Genomic DNA, 17,628 nt, shown 5'->3' on the forward strand with positions numbered 1-17,628 from the left:
ACAAATCCCTGGAGCTGCAAGTCCCTGAGCTGTGGCTGTCTCTGTCCTTCTCCCTTGCTCCTGCCTCAGTGCTCCAGAGCTGGAGAGCTGGGCTACTCCTCTGGAAACAGCAGGTTGGGAAAGAAAAGGTAATGAATGTTTTTAAGTTTCCTGTTTGATTCCCCAGATCCTGGAGCTGGGAGGGTCCAGCCCTGCCATACTTTTTTTAATTATTATTTAAAAAGAACCCAACCTGTGATCTTGTCACCGTCGGGGCCAGGGGCACTGGAGCTGCCCTCGGCTCCTGCCTGGCACAGGACACAGGGGTGCGTCAGGCCAGGGATGTTGGAGGCAGCTGTTTGTGTGTTCCCTGAGCACCTGGCAGGGCAGGGCTGGGCTGGGCTGTGCCATTCCATTCCCTTGCTTGGCTGGAGCTGAGGATTTCATCCGCTATTTCTGAGCAACGAGTCAGAACGGCTTTGCTCTTAGACTCACAGAATCCCAGACTGATTTGGGCTATGGGACCTTAGAGCCCATCCGGTCCCACCCCTGCCATGGGCACGGACACCTCCCACCAGCCCAGGTTGCTCCAAGCCCCGTCCAGCCTGGCCTGGAACACTTCCAGGGATCCAGGGGCAGCCACAGCTTCTCTGGGCAACCTGTGCCAGGGCCTGCCCACCCTCACAGCCAGGAATTCCTCCCCAATCCCCCCCAGCCGTGCCCGGGCCTGCCCCTGCCCCGGGCGGTGCCGCGGGCGGGAGGCGCTGAGGGCGGGACCCGCCCGGGCCGCCCTTGTGCGGGCGGGAAGCGGCCGCTCCGCCCCGTGCCCGCCATGGCGCTGCCCCAGCCCGCGCCGCGGGAGCCCGAGGAGCGGGCACCGGACACCCGCCAGCGCCTGCAGGTCCGGGCGGCGGGGGCTGCGAGGGGAGAGCCCGGCGGTGTGAGGAGGGGGGCCGGGAGCCACCGGGGCTGCGAGGGAAAGGGACCCGAGGGGACCGGGAACCGCAGGAGGGGCCGGGGTGTGAGAACTGAGGAGCCGGGAGCCACCGCGGTTGTGAGGGGAGGTGACCCGGCGGGACCGGGGTGGGGACCGGGAGCGTGAGGAGAGGGGACCGCGGGCCACCTGGGTCTGGCAGGAGAGGGGAGCCGGGGGGACTCGGGCTGTCAGGAGAGGGCCCGGGGCGGTCCGGGCTCAGTGCCCGGCCGTGCCGCGGGTCCCCGCCCAGCCCCGTTCCCTCCCGCCCCCTCAGGAGTCCCCCCCGGCGGGCCCGGCCGAGCCCCCGAGCGCGGCCCCGGTGCTGCAGCTGCGGGTGCTGCTGACGCCGCTGCCCCCCGCCTGCCTGCCGAGCGCCCTGGCCGCCAAGAGGCTGCGCCTGGAGCCCGCGGGCCCCCCGGCCCCGCCCGGGGCCCCGCCCGGGGCCCGGCCCGGCCCCAGCCCGGCGGCCCGCGGCCACGACGGGCTGTGGGATGCGGACAGCGACGGCAGCGACGGCGGAGACGCGGCCCCGGTGAGTGCCCCGCCCCCGGTTCTTATCTTTATAGAAGTAACATTTGTGAGTATTTTTCTCTGTACGTAATTTTCCCCCCGTTTTTAGCCTCTGGCTGGCAGTTCATTTACCCTTTCACAGTGTCTGAGGGACGCACAAAATGCTCAGAGTATATAATTTTGGGCACCACTATATAAAAAAGACATTAAGCTTACTATTTCAACTTGTTGAGTCCACCTTCCCTATGAGAGACAAAAATGATCTAAGACTGAATTCCATTTATTCTCAGTGTTTGCTGTAAGACTGAAGTTTTAAGTTCTTTATTGAGTCTCTTCATTATTGTTTTCATTGTAGCAAAACATTGATGAACTGTTCTTTTCACAGAATTAATGCCAGAATAAGTCTTGTAAAGCAAGCTGTACCTGTGTGGACAGGGTTTGGTGTCGATACGCCATCACCTCAGTTTGTATGGTTTTATGTTTGTTACAAATATATCAAACTACTTAAATTATCAGTTCAGAGACTCAGAGCCTAGGACCTCTCTTGCAGCCACATAACTGTACAATGGAGGGTAACTGGCTTTTCTTTCTGTAGGATGGACACTCTCACCTATCAGCTTATGAAAGGAAAAGACTAAAGAACATTACAGAAAATGCTAAATTCTTTGCTGCTCTAAAGCTGCACGAGGTTTGTATAGAGTCTAAATAGCACCAAAGTGCACCTTCTAAATGTTCATAATTACACTGTCATCCCTCCTGGTGTGAAACCCTTCCCTCACTGGGGTAGGTGTGTGAGCAAACCCATGAAAATCACAGAATCCTGGAATGGTTTGGTTGGAAGGGACCTTAAAGCCCATCCAATCCCACCCCCTGCCATGGGCAGGGACACCTTCCACTAGCCCAGGTTGCTCCAAGCCCCGTCCAGCCTGGCCTTGGACACTTCCAGGAATGGGACAGCCACAGTTTCTCTCTTTCTTCTTATTATAAATAATTGCAATAGGGTTCATTGCAGCCTTGAAATAATTCTATTTTATACAGGTTAATCCTTTATGCTTGTTATGTATATATATATTAATTTTTTTTTCTCTTTAAGTCAGCTGCAAGACTTAACCAAATTGCAACCAAAAGACAACCACATGGCACCAAAAGGTAAAATAATAGTAGATGAAATTTATATCCCTGATCCCTTTTTGTGGGATGAAAACCAATGTTGGAAAAAGGTGTGGGGAAAAAAAAAAGAGAGGGGAAGAACAAGGTATAAGGGAGAGGGTAACCAGTTAGTGCAGGGGAAAAGACATTTGGCAGTGCCAAACCAATACCAGGCCAAGCAGAAAATGAGCTGAAGCCCAAATAAAGAATAATCTGTATGATGGGAGAAGGTGGGAAAGGATGGCTCAGTGGGTGGGTGGCAGGATGGATAATAAATGAGGAGGGCTGGAAGGGAAGTGACAGTGGGGGGATGTGTTAGAAAATAAAGGGATGTGTAGGAAAATAGAGGTGCAGGACGTGTGTGCATTGCAAGGTGCTTGTGGTGGTGTTCCTCACTGCCACTGAGGGGAAAAGGAACCACGTCCCTCCTGCAGGGGCTGGGTGTCAGTCTGTGTCCCGGCTGTACCCTTGAGCCTGTCCCTAAATGCAGGGACTCATGTTCTGGATCTGAGTGTTTTCATTGTTCCAGACCCAAGCCTAAAAAGGTGGAGGATGACACAGCCCGGCGACGGTCCATGCGCCTGCTGAGGGTGGAGCCATCGGCAGTTCCTGCATCAGAGACACCTGCCCAGCCAGGAGCAGAGGAATATGTGAGATGGGAAGGGCTGGAGGATGTGTGTGTGTGCACAGCAGCTCTATAAAACCAGTGCTGCTGACGCTGACTGGTGGCACTGGGCTTTGCTGGGCTTGTAAGCCCTGAGGCGTCTGGGAGGTGGGACACGGGGACAGCAGTGAAGGGTCAGTTCTGTCACACTCCAGGGCCTCTCCACAATTGCCACAAGCCAGGCAATGCCCTGGGCCTCAGGCAGGTGACACAGTGCAGTTTGGGATGCACAGAAGGGTCCTGAGGTAAAACATTCCACATCGACAGCCCATGGAATTGAACAGCCTTAAACTCTAAGGTTTATTACTCTGGTTTTTATTTCGTTGTAGCTTTTGATCTGGTTTATTTTCCTTTGAAATATTTACGCCTTTTGAAGCAGTGACAGAGCAACAAGTAAAATTTATGTTGCTCTGAGAGATGGGAATTTAAGTCTTCCATGGAGCTGTAGAATAGAGTTGAATCTGTAATACAGGTCTTGTTGGAGTACCAGGAAAGCAAAAAACCCAGGGAGGCAGTTTTTCTGTGCTCAGTGACATTCTCTTTATCTTTTTAATAAGGTTTTGATATCAATGTTTTTCTTTTTACTATTTATTTCCTGTTTGGTTTTTTTTTAGATATGTTCTTAGAATGTCTGGTGGGGGGAAAGTACCTATTCATCCTGTTTGTGGTTTTAGTTTGTTTGAGTTACAAAAATTGCCAATGTCATCCCAGCCCCAGGTTCCAGAGGGACCTGTGCCCATGATTCCAGAGGATCAGGCAGAGGACAGTAAACGGACAGAGGCTTTACTGAACACATGGCTGAGGATAAGTGAGGTATTATTAGTTATAATGAGTTACTTTTGGATAAAGTCATTTAGCTTGGGCTCTGATTCTGATCAGTATCTCCTTTGTGTCTGTAGGTGAAAGCGGGTGATGCCGACAGACGCACACCTGACATAGAGAGGTAACGTGGGAGCAGCAGCTAAAACCGGGCCTTGTCCACTTCCCCTTCCTTCTCTAATTAGTGTTTTGGTGATCTTTGGTGACTGTGGTGTTCCAGGTACCAGGAGAGCCTGAGCAGCATGGTGCTGAGCGAGGAGAACGTCAAGAAGGTGGTGAAATCCCGAGTGTGTTCCATGGCCATCCACCCTTCCGAAAGCACCATCCTCGTGGCAGCTGGAGACAAGTGGGGGCACCTTGGCCTCTGGAATGTGGTGAGTGGTTGGTGTGCTCCTCACCTGCACAGGTGTGTGGTACAGGTTGGGTGCAGGTGGGCACAGCCTGGTGTGGCACATCCAGCACCCTCTGCCTCCTCCCAAAAACATCCAAAACCCAGAGACTTTACTTTCAAAGCTCAGTAACTAATAGAAATAACGACACCCGGTTCTGTGGAATGTCTGTTGTTTTGCAGAGCTGCGGGTCTGAGGAAGGAGCCCACATCTTCACCCCCCACAATCTCCAGATCAGCTGCATGCACTTCTCTCCCTGCAACCCTGCTCACTTGCTGTCCCTCAGCGCTGACAGTCTGCGCTGTGGTGATGTCACCAGGGCTGTCTTTGACGAGGTGAGTGAGTGCTGCCTCCTCGGAGATCTCTCCAGGGCACTGCTGTGAAGGTTTAGTCTGCTTGTAACAAGTTATTTGGTCTTTTTATTAGCAAGAAAGCTCAAAGTTCTGTTTCCACAAGGACACGTGAATTAACCTTTAATTAACATCACAAAAATAGGAAGATGTTTCCTACTCACCAAAACCCAGTAACAGCCCAGGTTCTCCCAACTTCCTTCCTGCAGAGGGCTGCAATTATTGAGTTTAATTTCCTCTTCCCATACTTAGCAATGTGTGTCTCAAGGCATTGCCTTTAAACAGTGACAGAGTGATTGGGAGAACTGAGTCCTACAAACAAACGACCCAAAAGAGCTTTGTAAAACAACATAAACCACGAGCTTCCTTTGCTTTTCTCAGCCTTCAGGAGACAGAATGCTGTGTCTGTCTCCACAGCTTCCCTGGAGCAGGGTGTGCTGGGTTCTGACAGGCACAGCTGCATTGATCAGCTCCAGTGCTGGGAAGGGAACAACCTACTACAGCTTAAAGCTTTTTTTTTGCCCCAGCCCTTCCAGGCACCGTGATTTCAGCAGGGCTGCAGGCAGGCAGGTGCTTGGGCAGGAAGGTCCAGGGGGTCGTTATTTCAGGGAAGTGCTTGCAAGATGATATCTTGAGAGGTCGGGGAAGAAAAACCTGCTCAGTTTACCTTATGCCAGGTTACCTGGCCCTGTGATACCTGTAGGAGCATCAGTGCTGGTGGAACGAGCACAGCTGCACACCCAGAGAGCTGAGCCACGGAGTGTTCCTGCAGCACCATTGTGCTTGTTCTGACTGCTGCTGTGAGAGCAGGGGGATATCCCCAGGGGATAGCATGGGGTGACATCCCGATGCTGATTTCCCTAATTATAGGGAGCCAAGTTCACATTTCTGCACCTGATTAAAGCTTTCTGCAGCACTGGAGAAGGGAAAAGTATCCTTAATCCTCACTCAGTGTGTGCTCAAAGCCAACAGCCCTTTGATTGCTGGAACACAGAGCTGACAGTGCCTTGTAGGAGCTCTAACAGCAGATTTGGAGTGTGCTGTTGCCGGCCTGGTTTGCACGGTTAATTGACTCCTAATTATTTCCCCTTGGAACACATACCTGTTTCATGGAAGGGTTACCTGCGTGGCTGGGGGAGGCTGGAGCTGTCACATTACACAGGCTTCAGTAGAATTTTTAGTGAATGTAAGAGGGCAAGGATGAAACCCAAAGCCCAGGGAGAGTCTGGGTGTTAGGAACAACTCAGTGTGTTTTGTTGTACAGTTCTGGTACCATTTGACCTTCCCTGTGCTCAGATATACAGGAGTGAGGAAAACTTCTCTTCCTTCGACTTCCTGGAAGACAGTGCCTCCACTGCCATAGTGGGACACTGGGATGGGGCCGTGGCTGTGGTGGACAGACGGACTCCGGGAACGTCGGTGGAGCTCTCTGCAGGCATTGGCTTCAAGAAGACACGGACAGTCCACGTGCACCCCGTGAACAAACAGTATTTCCTGGCTGCCGGCTTAGTGTAGGTAGCTCAAGTTGAACTGGTTATTCTGTTTCCAGTGGTCTGTCTGCCTGGGCTCCGGGGTGGGCTCTGAAGGGTGCAGGAGGGCAGGAGAGCTGGGGATGAGCAGTTTGTCAGACTCAGTGTATCCTCAAAGCTGTCTCGATCTTTTTAGAAAACAAGTTTTCAGTCCTTAGCAGGATTTAAAATGGGATTTGCTTTGACTTCCCTTCACCTTTTGGAAATGGGGACAGATGGGCCTTGGTGGGCTTTGGCAGACAGAGGGACTTTAATGGGGGGCTGGTTGGGCTGGTTTTGGTGCTCCCCAGATCCCTTGGAGCCACTGTTTGAGTGAATATGGAAACTCTGAACCAGCTCCTACACAGCCTGCTGTGGCTCTGGAGCTGTTCTGGTAAGTGGAGGCTGTGAAGTGTTCCCCTGTGTGGCACCTGTTGCAGGGACGTTTGTGTTTTCGACGTGCGGTACCTGAAGCCCAAGGGGAACCAGCCCGTGAGCTCCCTCACAGGGCACACCAAAAGTGTGGCCTCGGCCTATTTCTCACCTGTCACTGGGAGCAGGGTGGTGACGGTGTGTGCTGATGACAAGCTGAGGTAAGGCTCTGCAGGGAAGAATCTTCATGGAAAATACCAACTTCATCACCATTATTATTATTACCTCTCTGCGTTACCTGTCACTGAGAACTTTCTGTCAAAGGTTTATTTGCATTAACATTTTTAATGTAGTTTTTTTGTTTGGTTGGGTTTTTTTCCTAATTCTCATTTTTCTGAAGGATGTTTAACAGGGAGCAGTGAAATACACAGGTACTGTTAATCTTTAAAAAATAACCAAAAAAACCCCAAACCAAAACCATGAAACCAACCAAGCAAAAGCCAGCCAAAACTTGCCTTATGAACATGAACACAAAGTGCTCAGAAGTTTATTTTTAGCTGCTGGCACTTGAAATGATGATAATATCAGTTCTTTTGTAAGTAGCCTACCGTTTAATAATTTAAGCTGCTGTGAGTTGCTTGTATTGGAGTTTTTTGTTTCTCATTTGTGGTTTTGTGGCCATAATTTAGATAACTGCCTGATTTGGTTTGACCTCGGTAGCGTTTTTGCCCTGGGGGGTGGGATCCCAAGTTCATGGAGGTGAAGGAGTGAGTGGGATGCTGGGTTTGGCCTATCCAGCCTCTCCTCCAGCAGCTCTCAGAAAGGGTAGGGCTGCAGTTCCAGCTGAAAGCAAATCCAATTCACAAAGCACACCCAGTAATTCCAGTTGGGATGTTGGTGCCCGTGTCCCAGCTGGGTGTCTGTGCTGCTCCCGGGTGGTCTGGCTGGAGCTGATCCTGTCTTTTTGGCACATGTACATTGTATTAAGGTGCTGTTGTGTTCCAGGGTCTACGACACCACGTCCTTGTCATCGACCATCACAGCCCTGAGCTCCATCAGGTGAGCAGAGCACACCTGGGCCGAGGTGTGGCCACTCCCTGCGGGCCTGGAGGGACAGGACACAGGGAATGGCTTCCCACTGCCAGAGGGCAGGGTTAGATGGGATATTGGGAAACAGTCCTTCCCTGTGAGGGTGGGGAGGCCCTGGCACAGGTTGCCCAGAGAAGCTGTGGCTGCCCCATCCCTGGAAGTGGCCAAGGCCAGGTTGGATGGAGCTTGGAGCAACCTGGGCTGGTGGGAGGTGTCCCTGCCCATGGCAGGGGGTGAAGTGAGATGAACTTCATGGTCACTTCCAACCCAGCCCTTCCTGGGATTCTTGGCCCATCCTGCCCATCCCAGGACAGGGATCCACTGCAGGGATCTGAGCAGGATGATCTGTCCAGTGCAAGTGCTGAGGGTTTAGAAGATGCAGGAGCAGATAGGACATAAAGGACGATTCAGAATCGTGGGTTCACTGGGAGGAACGTTCCTCTCTCTTTTCCTTCCCCTGCAGACACAACTGTAACACGGGGCGCTGGCTGACCCGCTTCAGGGCCATCTGGGACCCCAAGCAGGAGCACTGCTTCCTGGTGGGCAGCATGGCACAGCCCAGGCGGATCAGTGTCTTCCAGGACACCGGGAAGTTGCTGCACTCCTTCTACAACACAGACTGCCTCACCTCCGTGTGCTCCATCAACGTGGTGCACCCCACTCAGAACGTCCTGGTGGGGGGGAACTCCAGCGGCCGCCTTCACGTATTCAAAGAATAGAAGTGGTGCCTCAGGTGCACAGTTCTTCCCTTTTTGCATTAACTTCATCTATTCAAGCAAAGCTGACTGTTATTTCTCAGGACAGAATTGTGTTTTAAAAGCCTTAAATAAATAAATAAATAAATAGATCCTTTAAACTGCCTTTGGGCATTTGCATCTTCAGTGGAAATAAATCCTGCTGGGACATTTGTACCAAAACCGATCTTTCTCCCCAGTGACAAAGTAATTTAAAAAGAAAAAAAGAAAAAGCATGGTATCAGCACTTGCAGCATGGGTGAGAAACTTCTTAATGATTTCCATGAGGGAAGTTGGAGCGCTGGTGTGCTCTGTCCATCAGCTCTGAAGGGTTCAGTGTCCACGTGTGTTCAGCAGCATTTGTGCCTTGAGCTGTCTGGGGTGTAATTAAATCCTTGCTGGGGCTGGAGGGAGCTCTCTGTGTGAGCTGCTGCCACAGGGCACTGGAGCCCGGGCAGCTCTGTGGGATGGAGCCTCTGCACCCACAGGCCCCTGACAGGCTGTGCTGTATCCAACCAAAATAGCTCTGGCATCATCCAATGAGTCCCCCAGCACTGCCAAGGCCACACTAGCCCATGTCCCCAAGTGCTACATCCATCTGTCTGTTAAATCCACCCAGGGATGGGGATTCCACCACTGCCCTGGGCAGCTGTGCCAGGGCTGCACAACCCTTTCCAGGAAGGAATTTTCCCAGTACCAAACCTAAAGCTTCCTGGCCCAGCTGGAGTCCGTTCCCTCTCCTCCTGTCCCTTGTTCCCTGGGAGCAGAGCCCGACCCCCCCCAGCTCCCCCCTCCTGTCAGGGGGTTGCAGAGCCAGAAGGTCCCCCCTGAGCCTCCTTTTCTCCAGGCTGAGCCCCCCCAGCTCCCTCCTGCTGCTCCAGCCCCTTCCCCAGCTCTGTTTCCTTCTCAGGGCATGTTCCATGTCTTTCTTGTCATGAGGGGCCCAAAATTCCAGGTGCATTTGTAAAAATTGTGTCCAAACGGTGCAGGGATGTGTGAGGGACTCACCTGCAGCAACACTTGCTCCCCGTGGCCTGAGCCTACTCCTCACTGCTAAAAGACCAAATTCATCACAGTTTGAGCTGAGTTTTCACTCAAAGAAAAAATCAGTACCAGCACCAGAAATACTGAACAAAGCTCACCCCGACTCTACTTTTCATGATATTTAAATATTTATTTAAATTTAAAAATACTTTTCATGGCACCAATGATTTTATGCTAACTAAGGTATTGGATATGTAGAAAAAGGTACATTTCAAAGGAAAAAAGGATGTAACTTACAGTATTTGGCACATGAAAGGTTAATCTCTAGATTTTCTTCTTTATGAAAACTAAGAAATTCACATTTTCAGGTATTTTACTGTCTACTGCTGAAAGATGCAGTATGCTAGGACGAGATTGATGGGTTTCTGATCTCAGAACCTACGGAAACAACATTTTGATAGAAAGACGAGTAAAACTAACAGGGCCTGAAACACGCGATGGAATCTGGGATGGACGGGAAAACGTACAACGGAAAATCACCAGTTCTCGTGGTTTTGAAGTAAAACGCTGGGTGACAACGGCAGAGGTGACCTGGGGCTGGGACGGAGCATTATCCGAGGAAAGCCGGGTGGAAGGTCCCAGGAGGGGACTCGGAGGATGTGTCCGAAGAGGATGGAGCATGGGATGGAGCTGTGCTGTCACACATCACACAGAACATCGCAGTGAGGAGGACGAGGAGGAGGAGGAGAAGGAAGAGGAGGAGGAGGAAGGACGACACTGCAGCGCTAACCCGGGGTGAAAAATGTCAGCATCGGGAGGAGCACGACTGCATAGAAACACCAGCGCTATGGGCTGAGGTAGGAACACTACACTAAGAGTTAATTTTGCTATGTTGCATAAAACAGGATTATCATGTAAAAAAAATCACTCCTCCACCTCCTGGAGCCTTCCTGGAGGGCTCCTGGAGCCTTCCCGGAGGGCTCCTGCCTGCTCCAGAGCCGGGGCTGGGCCCCAGGCCCTCCTCGGGTCTCGTGCTGTGAGCGGGCGGCCGTGGCCGTGGCCTGGGTGGGGTCTGTGCCCCCCGACAGACGTCGATAAACGGGACCTCTCCCCTTATTGCAGTGACAACGATCCCGGTCTGGCCCAACGCCACCGTCCCGCTCAGCGGTGGGTGGTGGATGCTCACAGACAACACGGACATCAGGCTTTGTAAAACTGCAGTTATGGCCCCAGCTTATGGAAAATCTCTCCCTGAGATGAAATTAAACTTGCTCAACTGTTTTCACCTTCTCTTTTTTTGCTAATATGTCCAGCTTCTCACCCAAACCTTACCAGAACTGGCTGTTATTGCTCCCTATGGATGGGCTGCTGCTCCCGGTGATCACTGGTCCTGGGGGTTGTCACCAGCACGATGAGTCGGGTTTATTGACTTTTGCTTAAGAACAGTTGGGGCTAATGGTGTCCGTTGGCTTCTTCAGTGTCACCTGCGTGCCTGAACTTCTGTCCTCTTCAGGAGAGTCCAAAACCCAGAGCTCCTTCTCTGTCCCAAACCCAGCAGGGCTCGGCTGGCGCTGGTCTCCTGTCCTATGGAAGTGTTTGCTCCTCAACCATTTGCTCACTGGGAACAACTCGGTACCGGCACCCACGGTCACCCCATCCATAAAGTAAAAAAAGACTGGATTAGATTCCATAACAAAATAGCATTTCCTTGTTAAAATAGACCTTGAAACGTCTCTTTTTCTTTTTTTTTGTTCTTTTTTCTTGGTTTTTTTACAAAACAGGTACAACTGGCGGAGGGTAAAGGTCTTCCCAATAAACCTGACAGTCACTACAGCTCCATGCCAGGCTTGGCTGCGCGTGCCCGGCGTTCCCTGGCTGCCTGTGCTCCCCTGCCCTCGGGAGCACCGACGCTTCAAGGCTTAAAAAAGTGGCGAAGGGCCGAGTCCGCAGCAGGGCGAGGGCTCCGATCGCTGCGCCGTGGGGAGAGGGGGAACCGGGGCGTCCCCGAGAGCATCGCGGCGTGTGTCACCTCGGAGGGGGCTCCGGCGAGCAGGGAGGGCTCTGCCAAGCGGTTCGTGGAGGGCGGTGGCGGTGGGCACAGTGCGGATCGAATACCGTGACAGTACACGAGTGTTAAATTAAACCTCAGTAGCACCATTGCTAAAGCTCCTGCGGAACGGCACCGCCAGCCCCGCTTCTGCGGGGGGTGGCAGAGCAATGAATTCCTCTCTGCTCGGTGCTTCCCAAGTCATGCGCGTGAGATCGGGACGGGAAGTGTTGTGCGGGCTCCGGGGGTGGGAGCGGGCAGCTGGACATGGGGAGGAGGAGGCTCCGGGGGCTGCGCCCACCCTCATCTTCCTCCCGGAAAGCCGCCTCCCGGGCCGCGCCGGGCTCTGGGTCGGGAAGGGAGGGTTAGTGTGTGCCCGGCGGTCCCGCGCGGGGACGGCGGCAGGTCTCTCCCCAGGCCCCCGTGGTGCCTCCTGCCTTCAGGTGTCAATGAGCAGGCTTACCACGGCGCGGAGCTTGCAGGCAAACCATCGCCTGAGGGGACAAAAGTATTGGTAATGGAACTGCTCGAACTCGGGGGTCTGGCGGATATCACGGAAAAAGGCAGTGTCAAGGTCGGACTCAGTAAGGACGATCAGGAGGAGGAGCAAAACAAAGAGGAGTCCAACTGTCACAAGGAGCAAACGGAGGACACTTAAAACAAACTTATTCACCTGTTGGGCCTGTGCCGGCCCCAGGCCGCCGGCGCCCGGGCACAGCGCCCGCAGCTCGCCCACCTCCGCCTCCGCCGCCGGCGTGCCCGCCTCCGACTCCTTCTCCTCCTCGATGCTGCACGGGGCCCCGTTGGCCTGGCGCGACAGCAGCATCAGCTCCAGGCTGTGCTCGGCCACGGGCGTGGGCAGCACGCTGTCGGCGGGGCTGTAGCTCTCGTCGGCGATCACGGCCACCCGCTCGCTGCTCTCGGCGCGGCCCCGCCCGGGGCCCGCGAAGGCGTCGCCGTGGGAGGCCGAGCGCACCGGGGTCGAGTGGGCGCTGTCACGCAGGGACTCCAGGCCTGGGGGGACAGGGGAGGGGGGAGAGGGGGGTGCTCAGGGGGTTGGAGGGGGGGCCCTCCCCGCTACCAGGAGCCCCCCACACCGCCCCCAGCCCGCTGTCCCCGGGATGCTGGTGGTGCTGGTTGTGTCTGTCGGTCCCTCGGGACCCGCAGCCCCTTGGCCACAGCTCGTGACCGCGGTGCTGACGCTCCGACACCCACGTGGCTCATCACCGTCACCGCCAGCACTGGCCCTGAGCCTGGACCGGCCTTGTCAGCAGCTCATCACAAACCACCCGCGGGCTGGAGCTGCCCCAAGGTGACGCTGACAGCCCCCCTGGCAGCTGCTGCAGCACCTTTGGGGCCCCTCTGCCACTGGCACCGCCAGCCCCTGGCACCATGGGCACCGTGGGGCAGCTGCTGACAGTACCCAGACATGGGCAGGGATGAGCTGGGGGAGCACGGTCAGCACAGCAGGGGCTGCAGGGAGGGGTGGGGGGCACAAACACAGCCCGGGGGCCACACTGGGGCAGCTGGTGGGTCCCTGCCAGCCCTGAGCTGGGCTCTCCCTAAGGCATCGCTGTACACAGCCAAGCCTGCTGCAGCCCATGGGGCCAAACCTGGGGATTTATCCATACGGATTTATCCTTACAGATCTACCCCCTGGCTGGCACAGCCCTCCCCCACCAAACCCCTGCACCTCAGAGAGGCACAGAGGGGTCACACTGAGCCAGAGTCGCCGTGGGCAGCAGAGCTGAGCAGTTGTAGGAGCCCTGGAACAGACCCTGCCTCCCTCAGAGCAGAAACTGGGAGACCCCAGTGTGGGAGGTGTGTAAAGAGAGAGCTGTGCTGGTCTGGCACAGGGGGATGTCCCCCATCACGTGCAGGAGACCCCCACAGCACAGGCTGCTCTGAGTTCTAATGATGCACCACAAACCAAATGTTTTACATCCACACACAGGAGCAGGAGCCATGGGAAGAACTGTGTGCCAGCCCCTTGTGCCAGCCCTGAGCCCTGTACTGGGCTGAGTTACAGCCCTTTGTGCCGAGGAACTCCTGCCCCCACAAATTCCAAGTCCTCTCCAAATTCCAAGTCCTCTCCAAATTCCAAGTCCTCTCCAAATTCCAAGAATCCCCACAAATGTGGGACTTGTTTCTGGCAGTTCTGGCAGGCAGAGTAGGAGCTCTGCCATCGCAGCATCCCCAGCACCAGGGAGGGTTTCTGAAGATCGTGGTGGGGACCAGTGGGTCCCCAGGGCCACCCTGCTGGCAGTTGGAGGGGGACAGGGCTGGACCTGTCCCCACGGGGAGGACACAGTGCACCAAAGCACCCTGGAGTGTTGTCACCCTATGTCCTGGCCCTGCAGAGGGTGAAGCACCCGGAGCCACCCGGCCACATTCCCGGGGCTTTGCAGCCTCTCCTTTGTAAACACTGCCCGGCTGCCCCGGCTCAGCCTGGCTTAGCACCACTGCCACCCGGGCACGGGGGCAGCCCGGGCGGTGAGGAGCGAACACGTTCTCACCCCGACAGTTATGTGCTCTCCCGTCTCATGTGAACATCCCCCACGGCACCTGCTGCGTCCCTGGCAAGGGGGACACCCACCAAGAGGGTTCCCTGGCAAGGGGGACACCCACTGAGGGGGTTCCCTGCTCGTCACTGCAATGAGAGCGGTGCTGACCCCCCAGACACAAACCCTCCTGCCGTCTGCTTCCATGGCACTGACAGCAGAATCCCGGGAAATGTGGGTCCAGCCCCACCCCCAGAGCTGCTTTGTGGTAATAACAACCCAGGGTCCATCCAGCACCAGAGACCCCAGCCCACTTCCCCCCACACATATCCCACATCCGACATTCCTGCATCCCACCTGGCCCTGGGGCTGTGGTCACCGGGAGACCACGGGGACCATAGCCCTGGAGACACTCCAGAAGAGCCCAGCCCTGGCAGCGCAGCATTACCTGGCACAGGGGCGTCCCCGGGGCCGTTTGGAGCATCGGGGCCGAGGCTGGGCACAGCCGGCAGCAGCGGCAGGATCCCCAGGGCCCGGGACAGCAGGCGCGGCCCCAGGGCCAGCACCCGCACCCGCACCCCCCGGCAGCAGTGGTTGATGAGCCACAGGTGGACGCTGACCCTGGTTTTAATCTTTACCAGGCACTTCACCATGGTGGCACAGGGACAGGAGGAGCGCGGGGACGGCCGCTCGCCCTCCAGCACGGCTGCTACGTGTGGCACTGGCGCTGCTGGCCCGGGGGGCAGGGCTATTTTGGGCACCGAGAAGAAGTGAGAGTGAGGAAAAGCAAAGGGGTGGTACCAGCTCAGGGTGATTTATGGTGGGAGATGATTTCATGCTCTGGCTGCTTCGCAACTGCACGTCGGGGAGGGTGTCACATGTAACTGGGTGGCAGAGGTGACCCTGCCTGCTTCCACCCCCAAAACCGGTACAGATGCCAGCCCTGGGATTCCTCAGTGGAATTAAATCCTGTCCCTTGGGACAGGCAGTCCCTGTCCCTGTGCACAGCCCGGGAGCAGGATTGGTGTGGCTGTGCCAGGACAGGGCTGGCTCCGCAGCCCATCCAGGCGCAGGGCACAGCCAGGGAGGCACCCCCCTTCCCCCCTGCTCCTGGGCCATCCCAGGTCCCTCATCAGCATCTCTGTTTTCCAAATCTCTTTGCATCTTCTCAAACTTCTGTGCACCTTCCCTCAGCCATGACACACCCCCCAACACCCACCCCACACTGTGTCACCCCAGTGTCACCAGGAGCCAGACACTGCTGTCACCAGTGGCACTGCCACAGCCCCCAGAGATGCTCCCAGCCCTGTGGGGCAGCTCCAGGGCTGCTCCCAGTGTTTTGCCCTCTGCCAGCCCTTCTTCCAGTGCATCCCACCCCGATTCAGTCCCAGGATGGGGAGAAGACTCCCTGCCCCAGCCTGGTGACACACCAGCCTTTCTGAGGACAAGACACAGGGGCCGCAGACCCAGCTGGACATGTGTGTGCACGCGTGTATGTGTGTGCACGTGTGTATGTGTGTGCACGCGTGTATGTGTGTGCACGCGTGTATGTGTGTGCACGCGTGTATGTGTGCGCACGCGTGTATGTGTGTGCACGCGTGTATGTGTGTGCACGCGTGTGGGGGGGGTGTGTGCACAGGTCTGTGTGCCCCCGCTCCCAAGCCCCGGTGGTGGCAGGGCCCCCCTCGTGCCCTACCTTCCATGATGGAGATGTGGACGGCTCTCCGCCGGGTGCGGGGCACGCTGCTCAGCCGGGGGCCGTGCGTGATGGACGGGCAGCTCCGGCTCGGCACCAGCCCGGCCCTGGGGATGACAGTGGGGTCGGGGTCAGAGCCAGGACGGTGCCAGCACCCCGGGCACGTGGCAGTGCTCCTGCTGGGATCCCACCCTGGGTACCGACCCCTGGGAGCTGCTGCCGGGTTCTTACCGGTGAATCTCAGGGGGCTCCCTCTTGATCTTGGCGCTGGACTCCATCACCTCCTTGGCGACGCGGCCGCTGCAGGAGGGTCAAGAACAGCAGAGGTGAGGACAAGAGCACGGTACCAGTGAGCCAACACATCCCCCCATGGCACCCAGTGTCCCAGCACCACCTGGGCCCTCCCCACACACACGACTCCCTGGAGGGGGTCTCCCCACAGCTCCAGGGGAAAGCAGAAATATCTGCTGGGAATAGGGGTGATGGAGGAGCCTGGAAAGGCTGAGCTGACACCTCTGCCACCATGTTTTGTTGCTTGGCATGGCATCGGATACTGGACACCATGGGATCACTTCCCCTCAGCTGGGGGACACACAACAGGCATCCAGGCCCTCCCCTGCCAGTGAGGAAGGCTCCGGCATCGTGCACCTCACAGCTGGGGTCGTCTCTTGTGCTGCAGAGGTACGAGGTCCCAGGCCCAGGCTCTCACTCCAGCAGCTTTCCCCAGGAATTTAGGGACCATAGTGATTCGTTTCACTTCTCGTTGTTCTCAAACCCCAAATCCACTGTCCTCTCCCCGCTTCTACTCCTGTCCCTCCAAAACTGTAACTCTGGGGGTTGGGAAGGGGATGGCAGCTGTGACACAGAGACAGCAGTAGTGGTCTGGCTGGGGTCAGCACTGCAATGGGGGGATCTCTGCAGGACTCTGAGATGGCCCTTGACTGCTGCAGCCCCAAAGCACCTCCAGGAACTGCCCCTGCTGTCATATTTACCTGTATCGGAACCGGCTTCCCTTGAAGAACAGGTTGCTGCTGGACACCGTCCGCACCTGGCTTGACTTCTCCAACCTGCAACAGCACCAGGAGTGTGTAAGCATCCCACACTGCCAGCCAGGAACTGGGAATGGCCCTGGCACTGCATCCTGGCGAAGCTCTGCCCAGTTCTGTTCCCAACACGTCCCACTGGTGACCAGGACAGGGGACTCTGCGGGTGCTGGGACAGCATCACCCCTGTCAGACTGACCCCACACCCACCCAAGGGGGAGCCGTGCATTGCCAGCTGATGGCAGCGAGGCCAAGTGACAGGAGCAGAGCCTGGAGATGTGGAATACCACCAGGAATGCACCCAGACATGGCCAAGTGACAGGAGCAGAGCCCTGCAGACATGGAATACCACCAGGAATGACCCCAGGTGCGGGCAGCAGTGGGTGGCACTGGCTGGAGGGACATGAGCACTCCGTCAGCACAGCTTGTCCTTGCTGGCAGCGGGAGCATGGCTGGGATGGACCCACTGCCAAGGAGTCTCCAGCAGCTGGAAGGACCTTAGGCCACAGCTCCCAATGGGTCCCACAGGCCATCAGTGACATCCACGTGCAGCGGCTGAAGTTCTCCAGGGGGCTGAAACCCCACCATGGCCTGGGCATCGCAGGGTGACGGACATGCCTGTCCTGGGCAGGTGGGCACTTGCCGGGGTGGGTGAAGATGCCATGAGGGACCATCCCATCTCACTCCCATCCCATGGGACCTGATCCCTCACCCCAGGAGTACCCAGCAGCACCTCAGCTGAGCCCACGGTCCACTCTGCTGGGTGCACAACCCAGCGGTAATTCACTGACACGACTAATCACAGGGAGATTTGTAAA

General features: G+C 56.1%; 2 protein-coding genes across 3 annotated transcripts in view; one reads left to right on the forward strand and one right to left on the reverse strand.

Moving 5' to 3' along the window:
• The first annotated feature begins 811 nt into the window (after positions 1 to 811).
• Positions 812 to 8,663, forward strand: WDR76 (WD repeat domain 76). Its single transcript, XM_017836170.1, has 13 exons — positions 812 to 880; positions 1,230 to 1,487; positions 2,061 to 2,153; positions 2,559 to 2,614; positions 3,144 to 3,264; positions 3,990 to 4,091; positions 4,178 to 4,221; positions 4,318 to 4,471; positions 4,669 to 4,821; positions 6,133 to 6,347; positions 6,785 to 6,937; positions 7,722 to 7,775; positions 8,269 to 8,663. The coding sequence occupies exons 1-13, from the start codon at positions 812 to 814 to the stop codon at positions 8,522 to 8,524; spliced, it is 1,728 nt and encodes a 575-aa protein (XP_017691659.1). The 3' UTR covers positions 8,525 to 8,663.
• A 1,303-nt stretch (positions 8,664 to 9,966) lies between these two features.
• The window catches only part of FRMD5 (FERM domain containing 5), a 74,817-nt gene continuing 67,155 nt past the window's right edge, over positions 9,967 to 17,628 (reverse strand). For both annotated transcript variants that reach the window (XM_017836199.1, XM_017836200.1), the window contains 4 exons: positions 16,760 to 16,834; positions 15,999 to 16,067; positions 15,768 to 15,874; positions 9,967 to 12,584 (listed from right to left, as the gene is read on the reverse strand). In XM_017836199.1, coding sequence (XP_017691688.1) covers positions 12,010 to 12,584; positions 15,768 to 15,874; positions 15,999 to 16,067; positions 16,760 to 16,834 — 826 coding nt within the window. In that variant the 3' untranslated portion in view covers positions 9,967 to 12,009. The remainder of the gene's footprint in view (positions 12,585 to 15,767; positions 15,875 to 15,998; positions 16,068 to 16,759; positions 16,835 to 17,628) is intronic.

Source organism: Lepidothrix coronata, unplaced genomic scaffold, assembly GCF_001604755.1.
Source record: "Lepidothrix coronata isolate B3197 unplaced genomic scaffold, Lepidothrix_coronata-1.0 Scaffold272, whole genome shotgun sequence".
NCBI classification, from domain to species: Eukaryota; Metazoa; Chordata; class Aves; order Passeriformes; family Pipridae; genus Lepidothrix; species Lepidothrix coronata.

Coding starts and splice junctions, on each gene's coding strand:
- WDR76 (XM_017836170.1), top strand. CDS start 812: ATGGCGCTGCCCCAGCCCGCGCCGCGGGAGCCCGAGGAGCGGGCACCG. Junction 881..1,229: donor ACACCCGCCAGCGCCTGCAG/GTCCGGGCGGCG, acceptor CCGCCCCCTCAG/GAGTCCCCCCCGGCGGGCCC. Junction 4,092..4,177: donor CATGGCTGAGGATAAGTGAG/GTATTATTAGTT, acceptor TTGTGTCTGTAG/GTGAAAGCGGGTGATGCCGA.